Source organism: Megachile rotundata, chromosome 9 (genome assembly GCF_050947335.1).
Source record: "Megachile rotundata isolate GNS110a chromosome 9, iyMegRotu1, whole genome shotgun sequence".
Classification (NCBI taxonomy): domain Eukaryota; kingdom Metazoa; phylum Arthropoda; class Insecta; order Hymenoptera; family Megachilidae; genus Megachile; species Megachile rotundata.
Window position 1 is genome coordinate 11,188,384 of NC_134991.1, and position 22,896 is coordinate 11,211,279.

General features: G+C 33.3%; 1 protein-coding gene across 4 annotated transcripts in view; it reads right to left on the minus strand.

Moving 5' to 3' along the window:
- LOC100876889 (dystrophin, isoforms A/C/F/G/H) overlaps window positions 1-22,896 on the minus strand; it is a 758,772-nt gene that overhangs the window by 480,551 nt on the left and 255,325 nt on the right. For all 4 annotated transcript variants that reach the window (XM_076535871.1, XM_076535870.1, XM_076535872.1 and 1 more), the window contains 2 exons: window positions 20,815-20,969; window positions 18,803-18,992 (listed from right to left, as the gene is read on the minus strand). In XM_076535871.1, coding sequence (XP_076391986.1) covers window positions 18,803-18,992; window positions 20,815-20,969 — 345 coding nt within the window. The remainder of the gene's footprint in view (window positions 1-18,802; window positions 18,993-20,814; window positions 20,970-22,896) is intronic.

Below are 22,896 nucleotides of genomic sequence, written 5' to 3' on the forward strand. Positions count from 1 at the left end.
ATTATTATAATCAGAATTCTAAATAGATTCTGACAGTTAGAGTTATTAGATTTTTATGAATCTCTAGGGTTTGCATAACATTTCTAGGACTTCTGTATCTCTACAATGTAATACCACTACGACCCCAATAATTTCCCCAGAATGAGTATATGAGGATTCTTATAGTGCCACTAGGATCCTAATAAATTCTCTAGAATGACTAGAATAATCTTATTTTATACCACATGGTACCTTATACCACACCCTACAGTAACCACTAGAATATCTCTAACACATGAAACAATAGTATACTCGAAAAGTATATATTTTTTGTCTCACCATAAAAATGAGTCTAAAAAAAGCAGTCTCCCACTTGCTTTTTACGATGAAAAGAAACTAAAAAATTTGCAAGTTTCAGCGAAAGTGCTAAGAAGAAAGCCCAAGACAAGGTAACCGCGATGAATCCCCGTGGCGTGAAATCAGCTTAAAACGACGGGCTTCGAAGGGAGGGAAAAATGTGCGTGTCGTTGAACAAGTCCCCTAAAGCGGCATTTATCCGCTCGACGATTACACGAGGAGCTGGATTCGAAACATTAATTCGCCGCGTAAACGCGAACGTCGTCCGATGGACGCGCTGAAAACGCGTATCCGCTCGGACACGCTTCGCTCCGCACCGGCCACTCGTTAGACGCGCTTTGTCTAGCCACGGGCGATTTTTCAAATTGCCAACCGGCACAGTTCTTAAATGCATTTTCGTTGAGTGGCTAACAAAGTTTGTCGGAACGAGCGGAGCGTAACTCCGGCTCTGCGAAGCGAAGGAAGAAGAGGAAAATAGAAAAAATGCAACCGTGACGAAGAACTGTATACACATTGCGCGATTATGCTAAACAACTGTAAAGAAATAGCCTGGGGTTCCTCCATTACGCGAGGAGAAAGAGGGTCCAAGGCACGCAGGATGTTCACGCTATTAGTCCCTAGTGTTTATCTGGTAAATTGTTCGCTTGCGACCGTATGAAATGCGAGCTGAAAAATTAGAAAGTTTTTCATTTTTCGACTGGGCGGTTAGAAGTAGTAGAGTATAAACTATTAGAAATTACGAAGATTCAAATTTGCACCATTTTACAAAATTGGAAATATGGAAATTTCAAATTAAGAGACTGTAAGTCTATCCAGTGATCTACGACACATATGAACATCTGGGAGTTTGCGAAACAATTTTGATACCGACTTTACTTCCCCCAACTGTTCGATCTTATTCAAATAACTCATTCAATAAAAATGTTAGATAGTCACAATTTTTTATACTTCTGGTCATAACTAGTTAATAACATAATTATACAATAATCAGTAAAAATTGAAGTATGGTGTCCACATGTGGATTAGAGTCCACATGTTCAAGAGGTCCTTAGACTACATAAGATTACAGACCCTCATTGGGTCATTCTGTCCCCCAGACCTTTAGTCACCTTTCAGCACCTTTGATCACTTTTCTGGAGGCTTTGACCCATTTTAACAAAGTTTAATTATCTGACAAAAAGTCATGCATGGTTTGCACATATGCATACATGAGTGAATGATCAGAATGGAATCTTATAGTATTTTGAACCCCTACAACATTGCTTTGTTGCACGATTCAAAAACTGTTTTAAAACATTATCCCATATTATGCACAAAGAAGTGTATAATCTGTAAGACTTATACTCGACAATTTACATTTCTATTACGGAAGTCGCAGAACTGCTACGGTGCAGCCTCGCCAGCGTCGATTCAGGAATAAAACATCAGACACTCTATAATGCAATACAGTACGTATAAATAATAGATAGGGCACTTACAGGGCCCTATTACAGTTGATTACACTGTCTAATAAATTTTCGCAAAGGATTAATAAGTATACTTTACAAGACTAATCCGTGGGTGTACGTTTCAGCTGAGGGCATGTGCAGCTTGTTACTTCGACCAAACAAGACAAACTAATAAAATCGTGCAAATTTATAGCAAGTACTTCTCCAAACATAAGAGTGAACGAGTCCTCAAGATACGAGTTTGAAGTTGGAAAAACTTGAAAGTGCTTCGAACGTGGAAGAGAAAATCTCGTGGATTAGAGTTAAAGTGGTGCAATGCTTGCTCGTTAGCATAAATACTATGCATTATTCAAATGCATTAATACCTCAAACAATCTTCCCGCTTATTTGAATAATACTACAACGATATGTACTAATTTCGTGAAATCAATTATATCAACTGCAGATTGTAGTATTCTGAAAGAGTTATACAGTAAGGAAATTATATTCATATCGTATAAACATACGAATTTGTAGTATGATTGAATTCAAGTGGTAAATGAAATTCAAATGCGAGTTAATTAACTAATTACTTCACTTAACCGATTGAAATTCAGTGAGTAAATGTTTATATCATATTGCAGATTGATTTTAGTTATAAAATTACGGGGAATGGAAATTTGGAGATGGGGAAGTGTTTGAATTCGCTTATTTGGAAATTTAGAAATTTGAGAATTTGAGAATATTGAGATATGGAAATTTAGGAAGTTGAAAACTTGGGAACGTGAAAATTGGAGAATTATAAAATTTGAGAACGTGAAAATTTGAAAATTTGAAGATTTGGGGAAATTTTGCCATGTTTTAACATTTGGGAATTTGAAAGTTTCGAATTTGGAAATTTGGGGTCTCAAAATTTAGGAACTCGAAAATTTGAGGATTTAACAATTCGAAAATTTATAAATTTCGAAATATTGGAATTTTGAAATTTGGGGAATTCAAATTTCTGAAAATTTTTAAATTTGATAATTTGGGAATTTCGAAATTCCAAAATTTAAAAATTTAGAAATTCCGAGATTACGAAATTTGAAAATAAGAAAATTTGTGTTTCCCAAAAGTCGGAAATTTGGAAATTCACAGATTCCAAAATTTATAAATAAAGAAATTTGACGGCTCCAAAATTTACGAATGTGGAAATTTTTAGACTCAAAAAATTAAGAATATAGAGACCTAAAAATTTCAGAAGTCTTTGTCTAAAATTGATAAAATTAAGAAATCCAAAAATCACAGAACATTGTGGTTAACAAACTTCCACCTTTGAAAGAAACATCAAGTGTACATATGCTTATGTACGTCATTTTTATGAAGAAGAAAGCTACGTTGCACTCGAGTGCATATCCACCATTGTTATCGAAATTTTCCATTTCGGTCGAAGAAAGTTGCAACTCGTCATCATCGTTCAACGTCACCTGTGATGAATACGTCCATGTATATTCATCCCGGAGTAAGCTCGCGTAAAAAGTTCTGTTTAACCGTGGTACAGATGGCGCGAAGTGGAATGGGAAAAGTTGTCGGACTTTTTCGAGGGCCACGGTCACGAAAAGGCGAAAGAATCGTCGAACCGAGTTAGCCACTTTCCCTTTTTCTTCTTCGCCTCCCTTTCTCGCTTTAAATGCCGTCGAACGATCGATAGAGCGCGTTTCCGCGCGCGGACGACCGCGCCGACGATATTATTCCTCGGCTCCTAATAGTCGTTATTCCATTATGGCAACGGGAATTTCTGCCCTCGGGAAGTCTCGCGCATTCCTTCAAATTCTCCGAAAGACATAAGGGACATTTATCAGAAAAAATGCTCTATGTTCTTAAATCATGCTTTCTTTCTTCCAACTGGAAGATATCACGACACTTGCAACCCCGATTTCGTTCAAACTTTCTACGATTATACAGGGTGGCTCGCCACATTTTGCCATCTAGATTTGAGTCATTATTATTACTTTATCTCTAACACTCCTTCATATTTTTTACAAAAAAGTATTAATCTATTTATGTGAGAAAATCATTAGTTTAGGAGATATTTTAATTCTAACTTGTTAGGAAATCGTGACTTTCTGGTCAATATTATGAACTGCTCTAACTGAACAGCAAAAAAAAACTGTTTTTCTATATGCTTTGAGAGGTCACGTGTCACCAAACGAATTGTGAGTTTTTTTTTTTGTTACGCAGTAACAGTGAAATTTTGTCTCTAATACGATGAATACGACGATACGGTGAATTATCACTTCATAATGAAGTATTCTAAAGAAGAAAAGATAGACATGTTATCAGTTTATTTTGAAGCTGGGAAAAGTGCTACAAATGCAGAAAGATTAAACACTACGGAATGTTAGTAAGTCATTAATTTCTCGATTCAGAAGGTGTTCTGATGCAAATGGTGGCCACAATGAACCCTTTCTGTAAATAGAAATTAAAATTAAAATATCTCCTAAACTAATAATTTTTTCACATAAATAGATTAATACTTTTTTGTAAAGAAAATGAAGAAGTATCAACTGATGCAATAAAAAATATATGATTTCAGTTAAAAAAACATTAATGACCTTTACTCATATGTCCTTTGCACGTCCACCTATAAAAAAAATATACCAATAGCATATGCCACCCTCAAAACCATTCAACTTCATTTGAAACATTGTTTGTTATGAGTAATAATAATGACGCAATCGAGCCACCCTGTATAGTACACCGATGGCAACAATTCTACAGTGCAACAATACGCAACTCGCGAAAATAAAGAAGAAATTTAAGTTTAAAGTTTATTGCAGTCTGGCGGAAAAACGCTGGATTTATTGAACCGGCCATGTTCGATACTGGCGGAATTTATACAAACTTGTTTCTCGTTTTCCTCTTTAATAAAAGAGCAGATATTCTCTGTGTATTTCGAAAGGAGATAAAGAAAAAGTGGCTTGATCTGATGGTTGAAATTTTTTAAGGAATTGCAGGGTTTTTGTGAATTGAATGCAGTTTTGAAAAGTAGAAGTTTGCAACGAATAAACATTGCGATGAATACTTGGAAGTTACAGGTATCGTGTGATAAAAGTGTTAATCTGTGAATTTAATATTCCTTCGCGTGCAGAAGAGGTTCTCGTTACGTTGATTGAATCAATATTGTGTGCACCGTAGCCTCAACTGCCGCTATTTTATTCTTATTCTGACATAATTGTTTGAAGCAAACCGATATGTTGCATGAGATAATACCGTTCAAATATTACCACTGTAAAGTTCATTTCGCTCTGTTTGAACAATAAATTTTCACGACTCTTGTTCATGAATAAAAAATGTTAATTCAATCAATTCTTAATAGATAACCAATAATGGATAATCAACGCCGACTCGTAGAAACAAATAAACGCTTTCATAAAGCAATAAACGGCCGACCAATAAATAACAGAAGAATTTGAATAACAAATTAACGAACAGCGAGCAAACAATTATTCGTTATTTATATTCCAGCGGAAGTTCGTTTAAATAACATCCAGCCTTGATCGATGTTCAAAGTGAAACAAATAATTTTTTCAAGAATTTATTCAACCACAAACTGAAACATTGATTTAATTACGTTAGAATCGTATTTTATAGGAATTATACATTATGTACGAAAATTATTAACGCGTAAACAAATATAGGCTGAAAATTAATTTCCATATCAGTTTGTAATGCAAACATACCTGCACTGTTTCTGTAATTAAATCTCCGATAATGGCTTAATTAATGAATAAAACTTGACTCAATTCTATCGTGTTGGGTACGCTGAATGTAAACAGTGCGCTGTGTTATTGTGCTGAGCAACATTGTTACAAATATTAACGTACGTGGATTTAAAAAAAGTCTCATATTTTTCAAATTTAAAATTCCAATACCTCAAATTACTTTTTAAAATTTTAAGTCTATATTGTATTTCTGAATGCATGAATATAGAAGTTAAAAAATTATGAAATTTATTAATTTAGAAATTATGAGATTGCTAAATCATTAACGAATGTAAAACATGTCAAATTTTGTAATTTATAAATATAAAATATATCAGATTTAAAAATTCGCAAACTTAAAACATCTGAGATTTACGAATTTATAAATTTAGTTTGCAAATTTTTAAAATTGATAATATGCGAACATTCAAATTTATAAATCTTTATTTCTATAAATTTTAAAATTCAAAAATTTGCAAGTTATCAAATGTTTAAATCTAGATATTAAAAAATTCAGAAAATCAGGAATTTTTCAACGTAAATATTCTTAAATTTGAATTCCAACGTTTTCTAATTTTTTCATAGTTTGAAATTAGCAAAGAAATCTTGTGACCAGAATCCACAATAATTTGTTGCGCAACCATAAACTAGACAAGTTTTCCGACAAAAAACTTCATATAAAAAAGAAATGTAACAAGATTAACAAAATGTCAAAATTAGCAAAGATTAACAAAGTGTAAAAATGCGAGCAACAATTTCCGGACATACAAGATTGCCAGTATTTCATTATCGCCCGAAACAATTTTTGTAGCCGAGTTTCAATTTCGATTTCCGTTCTAAACAAAAATTTTCATCGACCGTTTCCACTAACACTAGGAAGGGTAGAAATTGACCGTGCGAAAAGACCCGTTACGTTGTTACACGATGTCGCCAGGCGAAACTCGTTGGCCAGGTCGGTGCAATTTTGTACATCCCATTTGTGACGAAGGGCGTTCTATCCGGGCACATCCCCGAGAACAGAGGTTCCCGTGGGTTCGTTGAAAAAACGCAAGTGAAATTGCGTTAAAGCGGATTAGCCACGGTAGGCTTGATTTAACGAAGCGGCCTACGCTATGTTTACCATGAATATGAGAACAAGGGACAAGCTCCTAGGGCACTCTCTTCGTCCAACCAGGAGCGAAACAAAAGTTCAGGTCACCTAAGCAACTCCCGTTTGCTTTGTCGATCGATGAACTCTACTTTCCGTGTAAACGGTTCGTAAAGGCATCGAACTTTGGCCACGATGCAACGACAAAAGGCTTGGACAACATTTTCCTCTCACGGAAATTTTCTGACCCATTTTTCTGTATATCTAGGACGCAGGTGTGGGTAACGGAGGTGGTATTTCTTATTAACCCTTTCGCGCTTCATAGAAAATGCCAACTATTCGAAATTTAAGTGAAATTTATGGAATTAATTTTGTACCGGGGAAAAATGAGAGACTTTTGTTTGATACATTTTGTTGTAATTTCAATGAACTTGTTTCACTGAAAGTGAAAATGTCAATTAATAAGAGTGTCAGTAACTAAGTGCAGATTCTCTAATTTGTTTCATTGCATGTTTTATTAAATATGAATATTTTTACTGTGCCACTCAAATACTATATAAACGATTTTTATTAGTAAAAAACTTCGGTAAGTGGAAATAAAAATATCAGCTGTCGGTACGTTGTCAGCTACTGAGACAGGTATTATAATCTATATTATTTCTTATTAAAAATGATTTTATTATGGCAGTCACCGAAATACTATTTGAACGCCATTTATTGCCAGAAAGATTGTTTTAGTATCTGAAAATAAACATGTCAGCTATAGACGGTACTAACATGGTCAGTTACCGAGACAGATAATCTAAGGTACACTAATTTGTTTCATTGCATATTTTACTAAATATGAATATTTTTACTGTGCCACTGAAATACTATATAAACGATTTTTATCAGTAAAAAACTTCGGTAAGTGGAAATAAAAATGTCAGCTGTCGATACGTTGTCAGTTACTGAGGCAGATATTCTAATCTATATTATTTCTTATTAAAAATGATTTTATTATGGCAGTCACCGAAATTCAATTTAAACGCCATTTATTGCCAGAAAGATTGTTTTAGTATCTGAAAATAAACATGTCAGCTATAGACGGTATAAACATAGTCAGTTACCGAGACAGATAATCTAATCTTCGTTTTTTGTTATTAAATATGATTTACAAAATTTCACTTAAACGACCTTTATTTGCGACAAGCTGACTGAAAATACAAATGTCAGTCATTGGTAAACTGTCAATTACCGAGACACGTACTCGAATTCATCCAGTGTAATCAACACGTTTATTTCTGGCGTCCGAAATTGTTAAATATAGAAAACAAATATGGGTTATGTTGCTCTACATTATCATATTTTAAAGAGTCAACCTACTGTCGAGAAACAGGCAACGTCTTTCGAGGGTACATCCGACGGAATTCGTAATACCTTCATCCGTGACGGTGTAGGAGAATCGGTGTGCATGAATTGCGATTTGTCGGGCTCGAGTTATGGCTCACCGATATTGGATCGTGGCTAGAATTACTTGAAATCGAAATAGGACGAACTGTGGTCGTTTGATGCGTTCCCCACGGGCTGAGAATAAATACGCCCGCGGAGATTGCGACGCGATTCTTTTACGATATTAATATTTACGTATCGAAGTGCTCTGCCGGACGAGAACTGAAATTTGAGTTGTTCGATTGAAATTTTGCTGGTACCGTCTACATCTGACATTCTGCTAAAAACTACCGCAGATATTCAATTATATTAAGATATTACGAAATATTTGAGCTAGATAATATTTATCCTCATATAGATGTTCAAAGGGAGATTCATACATGTTTTCATTAGGGAAGTATTTAAACAAAATTAGGGAGATTGTTCATTTAGATCGATGTTTAATTTTGGTCTTTTTAGTTTAGTGCTATGTTGGAACATTAGAGAAATATTTCAATAAAATCTACAGGAACGTTGATGTTTAAAAATATGTTCGAAATTCCTTTCGTACATGTTTTCATACAGTAATAAAATTAATAAGAATAAATAAGAATACTGAATATTTATGCAGGTGCATATCATTTCAAACCAAACACATCATATATACGCTAAAATTTATTTTTAATAAATTTGAACTTGTCAGAACTGTCGAAAGCGATTATAAAGTAAAATTGTAGACCTGTTATAATAATTTTGTAGCAACCTGACAGCACAATTTCCGGAAGTTTTTTCGGGATCAAAATATATTCAATTTGTATTTACGGTGGTTTACATCCACGAATAATCCTCGAGGTATCAGCATGATCAATTTTAAATTGGAGTGCATATGAATTTCTCATTTCGTAATGGCTGCAGGGTATCAACCCTCAAAATATTGACCTTTCCACGTGGAGTAGCCGATATGTGCAGGAGTTACGTTCCAAGCGGGCAGGGTTCATGAGTCATTAGTAGAAACGCGTTGTTGCTAGCATTACCAGTTCGATGCATTCAAGAATACCAATAGTTCGATAATTCGAGCGCGAACGTGTTTGCGGCATGCCAGAACCTCGCCATTCTACACACCATGCCGGAAATTCAATTTCTGACCGACGAAATTCCGATGATATTACTCGGAATTTTAAGTCTAAGCAAGAAAACCTTCGCTGTCTCCGCAGAATAATAATAACCTAGTAATAAACCTGAAGCCATTAGTATGATGGACTTTAACCTATTAACGCGACTTTATGCTGTTAATATGATGGTCTCTAAACTATTAACATGATGGACTGAGCTATTAACACGGTGGACTTTAAGCTATATAATAGATTTTAACGCGTGCGACAGAATCACTCTCTCTGTCAGAAAATAACATAATTTTGATGCTTTGAATTAAGAATATTGGTTTCAATATAAATATTATACTCAGAAGGATTAATTAATAATGAATGTATCGATAACGATAACTTTATTAATATTTTATATTTATTTACCACGCGCTCTTTCAGCATTGGAACTTACTGTATTCTTGCTAATGCAATTTACTTTTGCTCACAACTTGAAAAGAGAATACTAGTTGGTCAATTTATAATAGCTATAGTCACATTAATATTACGAGTCCTGCTGTTTTGCATAAGAGAAGTTAATTCGAATATTATGTTACTTTTGTTACGGAGAGATGAATCATTGTACATCAAAAATACTTCTTGTTAATATTCAAAAGTTTCACATGCATCTCCAAAATTCTCAGACATACCCTACAGAAGTTATGGAAGAAATTCAATTAAAGAATTAAAAACCCAATAAATTTAGAAGTTTAATAACAAACGAAATTGAAAGAAGAAATTATGCTTCTTTAGAATTTAAAAAAAAAAAAAGAAATTAATTTCAATATGTCCAAACAAGTACATATTATTAAACAAAAGAGTTTACAAAGAAATATTGAAATTGTTTCTCACATCTTTTATACATAAATTACCGATTTGTCCTTGTACCTAGAATTACTCAGATTAGGATAGAGTTAAATTAAAAGAAACTGTTAAATCACTTTTTAGATTATAACAGCTAAAATAATTGGTCTATATAAAAAATGTATATAATCTTTTTTGTAGAGTTCTTTAATAGCTTCATGTTTTGTTCGAAACTTTTTTTCCTAAAATCAATAGTTTAAGAGATATCAATAGATTATTAAAAACTTTCACATAATATTTTAGTAAACCTACAAAACCTTCATATTACTTAGGGATATGTTCTCGATAACATATGTAAAAATTTAAATCAGTTACACTGCATAATAACCACAAATTACTTCTATACTTTCAATATACGATAAAGGATATTACTGCAAAATGATATATAAATCATCCCCTCTTGCAGAAGTAAAATAAATACAGAGATGTCCAAATATGTACGACATATAAACGACAAAACCTTCATATTACTTAGGGATATGTTCTCGATAACATATGTAAAAATTTCAATCAGTTACACTGCATAATAACCACAAATTACTTCTATGCTTTCAATATACGATAAAGGATATTACTGCAAAATAAGCATGATATATAAATCATCCCCTCTTGCAGAAGTAGAATAAATACAGAGATGTCTAAATATGCACGAGATATTGCTATCTCATCGGCAGTTAACAGGTAAACGATGAAGCGGTTGTTTTTACGAATGCCAATCGATAACGCAGCTCCCACCTCGAAATTTAATGAGTGGAAGCAGCTGTCCAGGTGGCATTAGTCACCGTAATTTGCGGCCTACGCCCTGTTTCACCTGTGTGCGCGCCTGAAAACGAGAGGACGTTGATGCGCTTCGTGCATCGCGCGCTTTCGAGCAGAATAATTTTTTGAACACCCTCGCGAAGCTTCGGTAAAAGCAATTTTTAACGCGCACGATGCTCTTTCAGGCGTGTTAATTCACTTTGGAAAACATGATGTATGGAAAAAATAATTAATTCAAGTTAAATCGACGTAGAATGTATTATCGGAGGTATCCTTTCATTCGCCGTAATAGCGCACGGTTTTCAGCCGTCATTTTTCGGACGTTTTTGGAAAAATTGAGTAAAAGTCAGTCTTGATATGTTGCATGTTTCATCAGGTAGATAGATTCACTTTGGAAAATGTGCGGAAAAAGATTACATGTGTATGGAGGGGGTGTGAGTTTGGAAATTTGAATATTAGACTTTGGTGCTGCGACGTTTTAAAGGTTCATGATTTTTTGATTATGAAATTCCTGAATTAGTAAATTTCTAGTTTTCTGAATTTCTATATTTATTCATTCTTAAATTGGTAGTATTTTTAATGTGCATAATTTCTAACTTCCTAAATTCACTGATTATTATCAAATTTCTAAATTCACAAATTTTTAGGGAAGTTTCTAATTTTAATTTCTTTTAATTACGAGGATTTTAAATTATCGAACTTCTAAATTATAGAATTTCTGAATTATCGAATTCCTGAGTTTCCAAATTTCTAAATTATCAAATTTCTGAATCATCAAATTTCTGAATTACCGAATTTCTAAATTATTGCATTTCTAAATTATTGAATTCCTGAATTACTGGAATCCTCACTTATCGAATTCCTAAAATATTAAATTCTCAAATTATCAAATTTCTAAGTTACCAAATTTCTAAATTATCGAATTTCTAAATTATCAAATTCCTAAATCATCAAATTTCTGAATTACCGAATTTCTAAATTATTGCATTTCTAAATTACAGGATTTCTAAATTATTGAATTCCTGAATTACTGGAATCCTCACTTATCGAATTCCTAAAATATTGAATTCTCAAATTATCAAATTTCTAAGTTACCAAATTTCTAAATTATCGAATTTCTAAATTATCAAATTCCTAAATCATCAAATTTCTGAATTACCGAATTTCTAAATTATTGCATCTCTAAATTATCGAATTCCTGAATTACTGAATTCCTAACTTATCGAATTCTTAAATTACTGGATTTCTAAATTATTGAATTCCTGAATTCCTAACTTATCGAATTCCTAAATTAGCAAATTTTTAAATTACCAAATCTCCAAATAACCGAATTTCTAGATTACCAAATATTTACATCACCAAATAAAAAAACATAAAAAATGTGAAATTTTCAAACTTCAAAAGCGACAAAATCTGATATTTTAATTCACGTAAATTTAAAAATCAAAAAAATTGAAACATTACAAATTTACCTCGCAGTCCAATCACCACTCTACAATGTGAGTTGCATAAAGCTCGAATAAAGCTTGTTGGACATAAAGGCCACTGTTTCGTAGCAACATTGCATCATTTCAATTTTTGAACAGCTTTACGATAGTCAGTCTCAAACAACGTTCGACTCTTTTGATGTTCCGCCAAGTGTATCGAAAAGGTAATTAATTCTGGTTCGATTAACACAAAACATACGATTCATAGTATCTCCGGATCTGAATCCACCGCAGCTAAACACCACATTTAGATGCGAATTTCGAGAAGCTTAGAACATTGTTCAGAATTAATTCCTGTTGCAATGGAAACTGCTCTATAACGGCAAATACAGTTGCAACCGCAACATTTTGAACTCTATACGAACAAAGTTAACTTTGCTGCTTCGGAGCGTGTTCAATGTTCAATTCCGATAACACAAGTTATTCGAGAACCAATATAATCAATAATTCTTGGCATTAGTATGTTCCTACTATGTTTCGGTGCTCTTCACTGCGAACTTAATTTAATTGCTCCAGTACAAGTTCTTGCAATAGTAATGAATTTAATTTTTCTTCACAATTTTAAGAAAAAAGAGCAACAACATTGTTAACATAGTTAGGTTACAATTTTGGTTAACATTTGTTTAAGATTTGAGGTTATGTTTACAGGTGTGTTTATACTTCTGTTTGTAAGTAGTACTACAAATCATATATTTTTGTTAAATTATACAAGATTAATTAAAATGAATTGTTTTAATTCTCTCGAATCATTTGATCAACAAGTTTGAATATCAGCTTGAATCTAATCAGTTTGAATGAATTTTATGAAAGTAAAATAGTTAGAAAAAATATATCAAATATCTCGTTAGAAGTTTAAACAACTAATTAACGAGGAAACTTTCACTTAATTTCGAACTGAAATTTAATTGAGTATAGATTTTCCGTTGAAAATTTAATTAAATGTAGAAGATAAATTCAAGCGATTAAATATTACGTGAAATTATTAAGAAAAATATAGCTAAAACAAAGTTAGTCGAATAATAAAAGACATATATATGATTGAAATGACATTATGTACTTGTTATTACGCATTGCAGCACATAAATGTAATCAGGATACATGGCAAACAGGATTGATTTTCAATGGTATACATTATTGGACAAGTGATTCGACATCGTGGAAACGGTGGTCGCAATTTTCCTTTCGTCCTAGATTCGTCGAGCGGTTGATTTCAATCAGGTATCTAACTGTTTATCGAATAATCAATGTCATCGGTTCGATCACCAATGAGGTACATCAAAATTACATACTCGCATGCATACTCTATACGCGGACATAGGAATACGTTGCGGTATTTCATGGGCGGAGGTGAAATCGAAATATAGAAATATGGATAATTGATGATGTGGGGAGTTGGAAATTTGGAGATTTGCAAACTATGGTATTTTTAAAATTTGGGGAATTTGGTGAATTGAAAATATGAGAATTTGAAGATTTGGTGATTTGGGAATTTAGGAATTTGGGAATTTGGGAATTTGGGAATTTGGGAATTTGGGAATTGGGGAATTTGGGAATTTGGGAATTTGGGAATTGGGGAATTTGGGAATTTGGGAATTTGGGAATTTGGGAGCTTGGGAATTTGGGAATTTGGGAGCTTGGGGATTTGGGAGCTTGGGAATTTGGGAATTTGAGAATTTGGGAATTTGGGAATTTGGGAGCTTGGGAATTTGGGAGCTTGGGAATTTGGGAATTTGGGAGTTTGGGGATTTGAGAATTTGGAGATTTGAGAATTTGAGGATTTGAGAATTTGGGGATTTGGTAATTTAGGAGTGTGGGAATTTGGGAATTTGGGAATTTGGGGGTTTGGGGATTTGGGGATTTGTGGATTTGGAAATGACGGATTTGGAGACTTAGGAGTTTGGTAACTTGGAAATTTGGGAATTTGGGAATTTGAGAATTTGAGAATTTGATTATTTAGGGATTTGGGGACTCAGGAGTTTGGTAATTCGGGAATGTAGGGATTTTAGAATTGTAAGATTTAGAAATTTAGGGGTTTGGAAATTTAGGGATTTGAGAATTTGGGAACTTGGTGTTTGGGGATTTAGAGATTTAGGGACTTTGGGAATTTAGGGACTTGTAGATTTAGGACTTTGGAAACTCATAAATCTAGAAGATTAGCAATTTGAGAATTTAGTGACTTGAGAATTTGGGAATTTGAGAGTATGGTAATTTGAGAATGTTGGGCTTTCAGAGTTTTGCAACTTGAGAGATTTGGAAATGTATGAAATTAAAGATTTAGTAAATTGTAAATTTAGCAATTTAATAATTTATGCATTTAATGATTTGTGAATTTAGCAATTTGATAATTTACTCATTTAAGTATTTGTAAATTTAGCAAATTGATAACTTATTCGTTTAAGGATTTATAAATTTAGCAATTTGATAATTTACTCATTTAAGGATTTGTAAATTCAGAAAATTGATAACTTATTCGTTTAAGGATTTGTAAATTTAGCAATTTGATAATTTACTCATTTAAGGATTCAAAGTTTCATACAGATATTTCAAATGTATACTCAAAAATACAGATACTCGAAAATTTACCAATTCAAAGTACCAAATAGAAAAATTAAATGCTTCAAAAATTAAACAAATTAAAAATTTACAATTTTGATTCTCCAATTTCCAAGTATTAAAATACTCGACCCTATTCAGATGAAACATACTGTACCCTAGCGTACGAGTAAAAACTATCCCTGCCAGTCAATATTTTTCTACCGTAAACAAGATGGACACGATTGAAGAGAGACGAGGTCCTAGGATTCCTTGAGATGTTATAACGGTCGTGGTCACGACAGGAAACCAGATCTGTATGGGTCACGTGTTCAGTACAGAAGGTTTTACGGCTTCGATTGATCGCCATAAAAGTGTGTTGAAGCTGTTCTCGTATCGGTATATCCATTAAAAGCTACAGGCATCGATATCAAGTATCGATGTTGTGCGGTGGTGGTTCATCAACTTCTGTTCTGTATTATTTCCCATAGGAATTTCGAGTCTCGCTTAAATATCATTATTAAACCCTTTCTTTTTTATTTATTAAAGAAAAGATGTTTACAATTTTTCTTTTGCAAAATATTTCTTGAATAATAAGTATTTTCTGTGTGGATATTTACAAAATTTTAGACATGAAAATGAAAATGCAATCTTGTTTATTTAAAGTTTTTGTAAATAAAGATAATTCATTTTTTATTTTAATTTTTGAAAAATAGTAATTAACCTCTCGATTCAGAATAAAAATCATTTAATGACGATAAAAAAAAATAATCATATTATTAAAAACTCTTAAACCTCATACTTCAAAATAAAAATCATTCATTAAAAACAAAAGCAAAATGTTTGAAAAAATTATTAAAAAACGGCAAATCTTACGATTCAGAACAGAAATTTCTAACGAATAAAAGAGAATAACTTAACGATGTTAAATTCTGTGAACAGTTTTCAAAAAGCGTGAAAATCATCCCTCTTCATTACCAGAAGTAGATACAGAAGTGAATTTAATTAACAGAATTACCGTTAATTAAGTTACATTCTCGTTATCTTCGATCTGGATCAGTATTAATATCGTTAAACAGGTTTTATAGTCACCTAATTATAGCAGCGCAACTTTTTAAACCGTCTTTCACGGTAAAAGATAATTAGCGAGAATAATGGAAAAATTTCCATTCAGCGTATCGATAATTGTGTGACGATTCTGAACGAACCGGGTTATTTAAATAATCCTCTCGATGATGAGCAGATTAAACGGCTCACAGTAACGAATTCATGATGATGATCAGAACTGGAATCCGTACGGGCGAATTTTGTTTACAGTTCCGTGTAACTGATGGGGTCAAATTGATATTGCAGTATACCGGAAGCACTCTATTGCGCCATTTCGATGAAATTAATCCACGATTCTTGTGTGTCCTCTGTAACCGTCCACGACTCTGGGAAATTAGCTCATAATATTGTTTGTTGGGCTATGTACGAACATTATTCGCTACCTATATTTTTTATGTCTCTATCAAGTTTTGTACCGTTCGCTATATTTCCTGCTTTCATCGAAGAGGGTCCAATATGATCAAGACTGAAGGTTGGCCATCGCTGTTTCTTTTACGAGCCTGTTTTATTGTATTTTTTATGGCAATGGGTGAGATTGACGGATTTCATAAGGGATAATCTCGTTATATTGCCTTAGGCGATGTTGTAGCGGACAGTTATTAAAATTGGTGATATAGAGAGAGCTTGCGAGGGTTTAGAGTTCTTTGTAGTGTTGTAATGTTCGACCATAAATTTTTGAATTGTTTATAAATTTAGAAATTTGTATATTTCAGGATTTATAAATTTCGAGATTTCTAGAGTTCTAAATTCCTAGATATCCAAATATCTAAATATCCAGATTTCTAAATTTTTAAATTTCCTAATCTCTGAATTTCTAAATCTCTAAATCTCTAAATCTCTAAATCTCTAAATCTCTAAATCTCTAAATCTCTAAATCTCTAAATCTCTAAATCTCTAAATCTCTAAATCTCTAAGTCTCCAAATCTCCAAATTTCCAAATCTCCAAATCTCCAAATCTCCAAACCTCAAAATCTCCAAACCTCCAAACCTCCAAATCTCCAAATCTCCAAATTTCCAAATCTCCAAATCTCCAAACCTCCAAATCTCCAAACCTCCAAATCTCCAAACCTCCAAATCTCCAAATCTCCAAATTTCTAAATCTCCAAATCTCTAAATCTCTAAATCTCTAAATCTCTAAATCTCCAAATCTCCAAATATCCAAATATCCAAATCTCCAAATCTCTAAATCTCCAAATTTCCAAATCTCTAAATCTCTAAATCTCTAAATCTCTAAATCTCTAAATCTTTAAGTCTCCAAATCTCCAAATTTCCAAATCTCCAAATCTCCAAATCTCCAAACCTCAAAATCTCCAAACCTCCAAACCTCCAAATCTCCAAATCTCCAAATTTCCAAATCTCCAAATCTCCAAACCTCCAAATCTCCAAACCTCCAAATCTCCAAACCTCCAAATCTCCAAACCTCCAAATCTCCAAATCTCCAAATTTCTAAATCTCCAAATCTCTAAATCTCTAAATCTCTAAATCTCTAAATCTCTAAATCTCCAAATCTCCAAATATCCAAATATCCAAATCTCCAAATCTCTAAATCTCCAAATTTCCAAATCTCTAAATCTCCAAATCTCTAAATCTCTAAATCTCTAAATCTCTAAATCTCTAAATCTCTAAATCTCCCAATCTCCAAATCTCCAAATATCCAAATATCCAAATCTCCAAATCTCTAAATCTCCAAATTTCCAAATCTCCAAACCTCAAAATCTCCAAACCTCCAAACCTCCAAATCTCCAAATTTCCAAATCTCCAAATCTCCAAACCTCCAAATCTCCAAATCTCCAAATTTCTAAATCTCCAAATCTCTAAATCTCTAAATCTCTAAATCTCTAAATCTCTAAATCTCTAAATCTCCAAATCTCCAAATATCCAAATATCCAAATCTCCAAATCTCTAAATCTCCAAATTTCCAAATCTCTAAATCTCCAAATCTCTAAATCTCCAAATCTCTAAATTTTTGAATCTCTAAGTCTCTAAAGCTTCATATCCCCAGAACTTGAAATTTTCAAATATCCTATATCCCCAAATTTCCAAATTCCCAAAATTTGCAAAATTCTACATTTCAAAAACTTCTCAAATTCCTAAATTCTCAACTTAAAATCCTATATCTTTCAAAGCTCCCATATTTGAAAAATTGTAAATATGCCAAAATTTTCAGGCAATGTCATATCTTCCCTATATATCACCATTTTCCACACAGACGCGTACTACACTCTTCAAGTGTTTCAACGATAACTTCGATAATAATTTTCGAAATATCCCATTTTTTCATCTATCCCCTTGTTCGTTCAAATTTAAGTAAATAAATAATTACTAAATAATCCCAATAATTATAACCTTGCTAGATCTGATGATCACACAATATAGTTTTTTATTTATTTTCAAAAAATCTGTCACTAGTGTCTTATAACAAGTAACATTACCTTTACTTATATTGCATGATGTAAATTCCTACTTAAAAGGTTGATAATATATAAAATACCCATAGGTAAAATAGATGAAATATTCATATCTGTATTAAACAGATGTGATGAAAGATTGATTATGATGAATATATAAATATACCAATTACATCAAACATGTAATTATATATTAATCGTATATTAATATCCGTATCTACATTAACACGTTCCGTAGAACGTACACGACCCAAACTGAACTTTCCATTCAGACTGCTTGTAATTTACACCGAAAAAGAATTTTTTTTTAATGTATAGAGTCAAATATAAGCAATTTAATATTATGTACACTGTGTTCATTACAATTCCTTCTCACTAATTACGATTTTGTAGCTACTGACAAATTATAACACGTCAAAAACAAGTTTACCGTTCCGGAACCGAACATGTTAAATAAACGAAATGAAAGATCGAATCGTATTAATAAAAATGGGACTCACCTTAAGCTGATGTTGCGGTCGTCTGAGAGCACCCTGGTCCCGTCGTCCACCTAGTCGATCAGCTTCCGCTTCCAATCCCTCCATCGAGGACTCAGCTTCGCTCAACCAAGCCAAGAACTTGTCCAAGGACCGGTCGAAGTTGTGGAGGGAGTTCATTGCAGAGTGCAACAGCTTTCCTCGATTGATGATACTGAAACCGATCGAACATACGCGATGTCACACGATCGCCAAACACGAGCAAAGGACGAGTCTCATAAGCTGACACTCGAGCAAGTCTACTGTAGATAACCCTGGAGTTGGCGCGTAGGAGGCTGTTCCAATTGTTTGTAAGGAATACGGCCTGTCATAATAGAAAAATTGACGCTTCACACATAGTTTTTGGCGGTAACTATTGGCTCGAGTCATGTAATTAGGACAACAACGACAGTAGGTAAACGTTTCGGGAGTGAGACAGTGCGAATTGCGTGATGCAGTTGTTGTCATTATTACTCTTATTTCGAGTATTAATATTATTAATCGAGTGACTTCTTTTACTCTAGGTCAGTATGTTTGACTACAGTGCGTTGATTGTTTGCATTAGGATAATAAGAAGTTTTACAATCGCGAGTTAGAAAAGTTGGATAGGAAAATACGATTTTTAGTTTTTGGGAAATTGAAACTTCGCAATTTAAGTGTATGGGAATCTTGAAATTAGAATACTTGGAGAACTCGTAAATTTTGTGATTTGGAAATTCAATTTCAAGTTTCGGAATTTTTCGATAATGTAGGTCGTCTTCCCACACGACAAGCGCGCAGTACCATTCATGTTCACATTTCAATTACTTAATTTTTGTACAAATATCTGCGAAGCAAATACAATTATTTCTTAGAATGGTCTTAATTAGATGTGACAGTGACAAATTGAAGATCTGGTGAAATATTTTACAATATACATTATTCTTAATTGCATCCCAATCAAGTATTACAATTGTTCTAATATTTAAAATTTAATATGAGCGTGTATTATGTATTTATGTAAATTTTTCTGACTAAAATAAAATTTAACTGGGTCGACATAAAAGAATTACATGTCACGTAAGAATTTAATGATACTCCAACACGTAACACTTAAACTACAGTTTAATTAAACTGAAACAATAATTTTGTATTTTTGGCAACGAGTTTTAAGTACACGATGAATATTTAGTGCTTTGTATAATTAGTCACTATGCAGACGGAGTGACAGTATTAATTGAACATGCTATATTTCATTAAAATTTTAACTGTTTACAAATCAACGAAGCTGACTCAAATGCGTATAAAGCATTCGATACTGTAATTGCTATGTTAAATTCATTGGAAATTGCTTTGAATAATAATTACAATATTAATGTACAGCTTTGATAATGTATCATTTGTTTGAATACTTTTAAATTTTAATTAAATTAATGAATGGTTCAAATAATTATGCATATAAATGAAAATTTTCTTAAATTTTTGTATCTCTACATTTTTATATATCTCTTAGATTTCTAGAGTCCTACATTTCTCTACATTTCTATATCACTGTAAGCTAGATCCCTACATTTCTACATCCCTAACAGCTAGACTCCTACATTCCTACATCCGTATGAGTTAGACCCCCACATTTCTACATTTCTACATCCCTAAGAATCAGATTCCTACATCCCTGTTCGATAGATCTCTACATTTCTCTATCCCTGCTAGCTAAATTCTTACATTTCTACATTCCAAGTAAGCTAAATTTCTATTACTTGCATCCCTACATTTCTACATTTCAACATACCTAAGAAGTAGATTCCTAAAATTCTACATCCCTGTTAGATCTGTCCATTCCTACATCCCTGCTACCTAAATTGTTACATTTCTACATTCCCATTAGCTAAATCTCTATTACTTGCATCCCTACATTTCTACATTTTTGCATCCCAAAGAGCTGGATTCCTACATTCCTACATCCCTGTTAGATATGGAATACGAACATGAATAAAAATGATTGAAATTTAACATACCTGGTGTTCAGATTGTTGTATCTCTGATTAATAGTCTCAGTCATTTTCTTCACACGCGTTGTGTCATCCTCCTGGTAAACAGCGATCAATTTCTGCGTGAGTTGATTGAACAGCTCAATTTGGTGCTTGTACTGGTGCAGCTCGGCGTGGAATGACTGCAAGCGCAAACAGAACAACAAGTGAACAAAGAGGACAAAAGTCGACCAGAAACAATTCCGATAAAATATTCTAGCTGTAAACGAAATAAAGCTACTTCGAACTGGCATACAGGTCTTAAGATAAATTCGGATAAGATAAATATACGCTGTTTCACGCGAAATACGAGTTCACTAAATTTAAATTTATTCATTAAATTTGTACTAAATTTCGTCACTCGATTTGTACTGAATTTATTCACTAAATTTGTACTAAATGTGTTCATTGAATTTGTACTAAATGTGTTTATTAAATTTGTACTAAATTTATTAACGAAGTTCTTAACAAGTGGGTGGGTCTTTGGATGTGTTCCGAGTTGCTCGGAATATAATCAACGTAATATTTATGGGTGTTTTGTCAAACCTTCACTCTTGCAATTTCAAACGGATCTTTAAGACCACATGGACGTCTCCACAGCTTGACGTTCTTAACTATTGTCAATAGCCTTCTAACAGGTCAGAAAAGCACATCTTTCTAACGCCAATATATCTTTCCTTAAAGAAGTTTATTTCCATGGTCCTAAACTGTGCACCCTTGCTGTGTGCAGTGTTTACGAAAATCCGTGCATACTCGGCGGACCAGGCATCTTGACTCGGTCATTCAGCAGTCTCGCAATGTGTCCCATTACTTAGTTCTTTTGAAGGACCCAAATCACTTAACTGTTTGGGTCACCTTATTAACGAAACGTTATTTACAACCCTGGAGTGAAGCCTAGAATCTTACAATCTCATTCGCTGAACCATCTCACCAATCACTGTTTTTTACAAATAACAATCTGTCCTGATTGGTCCTTTTGGTAACGCCTTCACGTCCTGAACTTCCTCCATCGCTTTCTTTTCTGGCTTTTTAGAGGCAACTAGTCAGTCTTAAAACTACCGTTGTTGAAATATACTCAGTCTTACGAATCACAGTAACTATCAACTACAGCAACACACAACAATCATTACAACTAGTGGGATGATGATCTACATCCTTCATTGACCTGGGCACACCAGTGTGGAGGACTCTGAACCACTCTATAAATTCTACTCTACAATAATAATTTTACATATAATTCCACTACCGTAACAAGTTGTGGAAACGCCATGGGTCGACGAAGATTTACAACCTTCGAAAACAGCTATAAATAGTTTATATTTTGCCCAGCGCGTGAACAGGATGCTCCAATTTGAGAAGAAACTTTCTCAAACTGTCAAACGCAAAAAATGTTTAATTTCTAAAATATAGGTATTTTCAAGAGCCTGGATTTCTTAATCTTACAAATTTGAAGTCAAATTTCGAAATCCTCAAATTCTCAAATTATAAATTTCCTAATTTCCCATCTTTTTAAATTACAAAATTCCAAATTCCACATATTCTGAAGTCCCAATTGCCATAACTCCTAAATTCCAAATTCTTAAATGTCCACATTTCTTAAATTCCATTTCCCTAATTCACAAATCTCAAGATTCTCAAAACCCTATACCCCAATTAGCTATACCTGTATAGCTCTAACAATATAATCCAAACTAATAACCTTGATCTACACAACATAAATCCCCTAATCACACCAGCGAATCCATATTACACATTCCATAACACAAACATAAAATCTTGAAAAGTCTACTACTCAAAAGTATCCTAATCACTGCAGATACCTTAGCAAATTCACTGATCCAACTGCAATCTCGGTTTATTACCCATCACAGTCCTAATATATTACTTCATTACTCGATGCAGAAGAAAAACAACATCCAATTGAGTAACCATGAGAATCGAAGCGAAACTCTGCCAAGAGAAGGCTGAATCTCGTGGATACAGCGACCTCGTCGAAATAAATTATTCCATGAATATCTCATTCGTCTCTTTTGAATGTAAACAGAGAGTGCGCCGAGCTACGATCTAGCG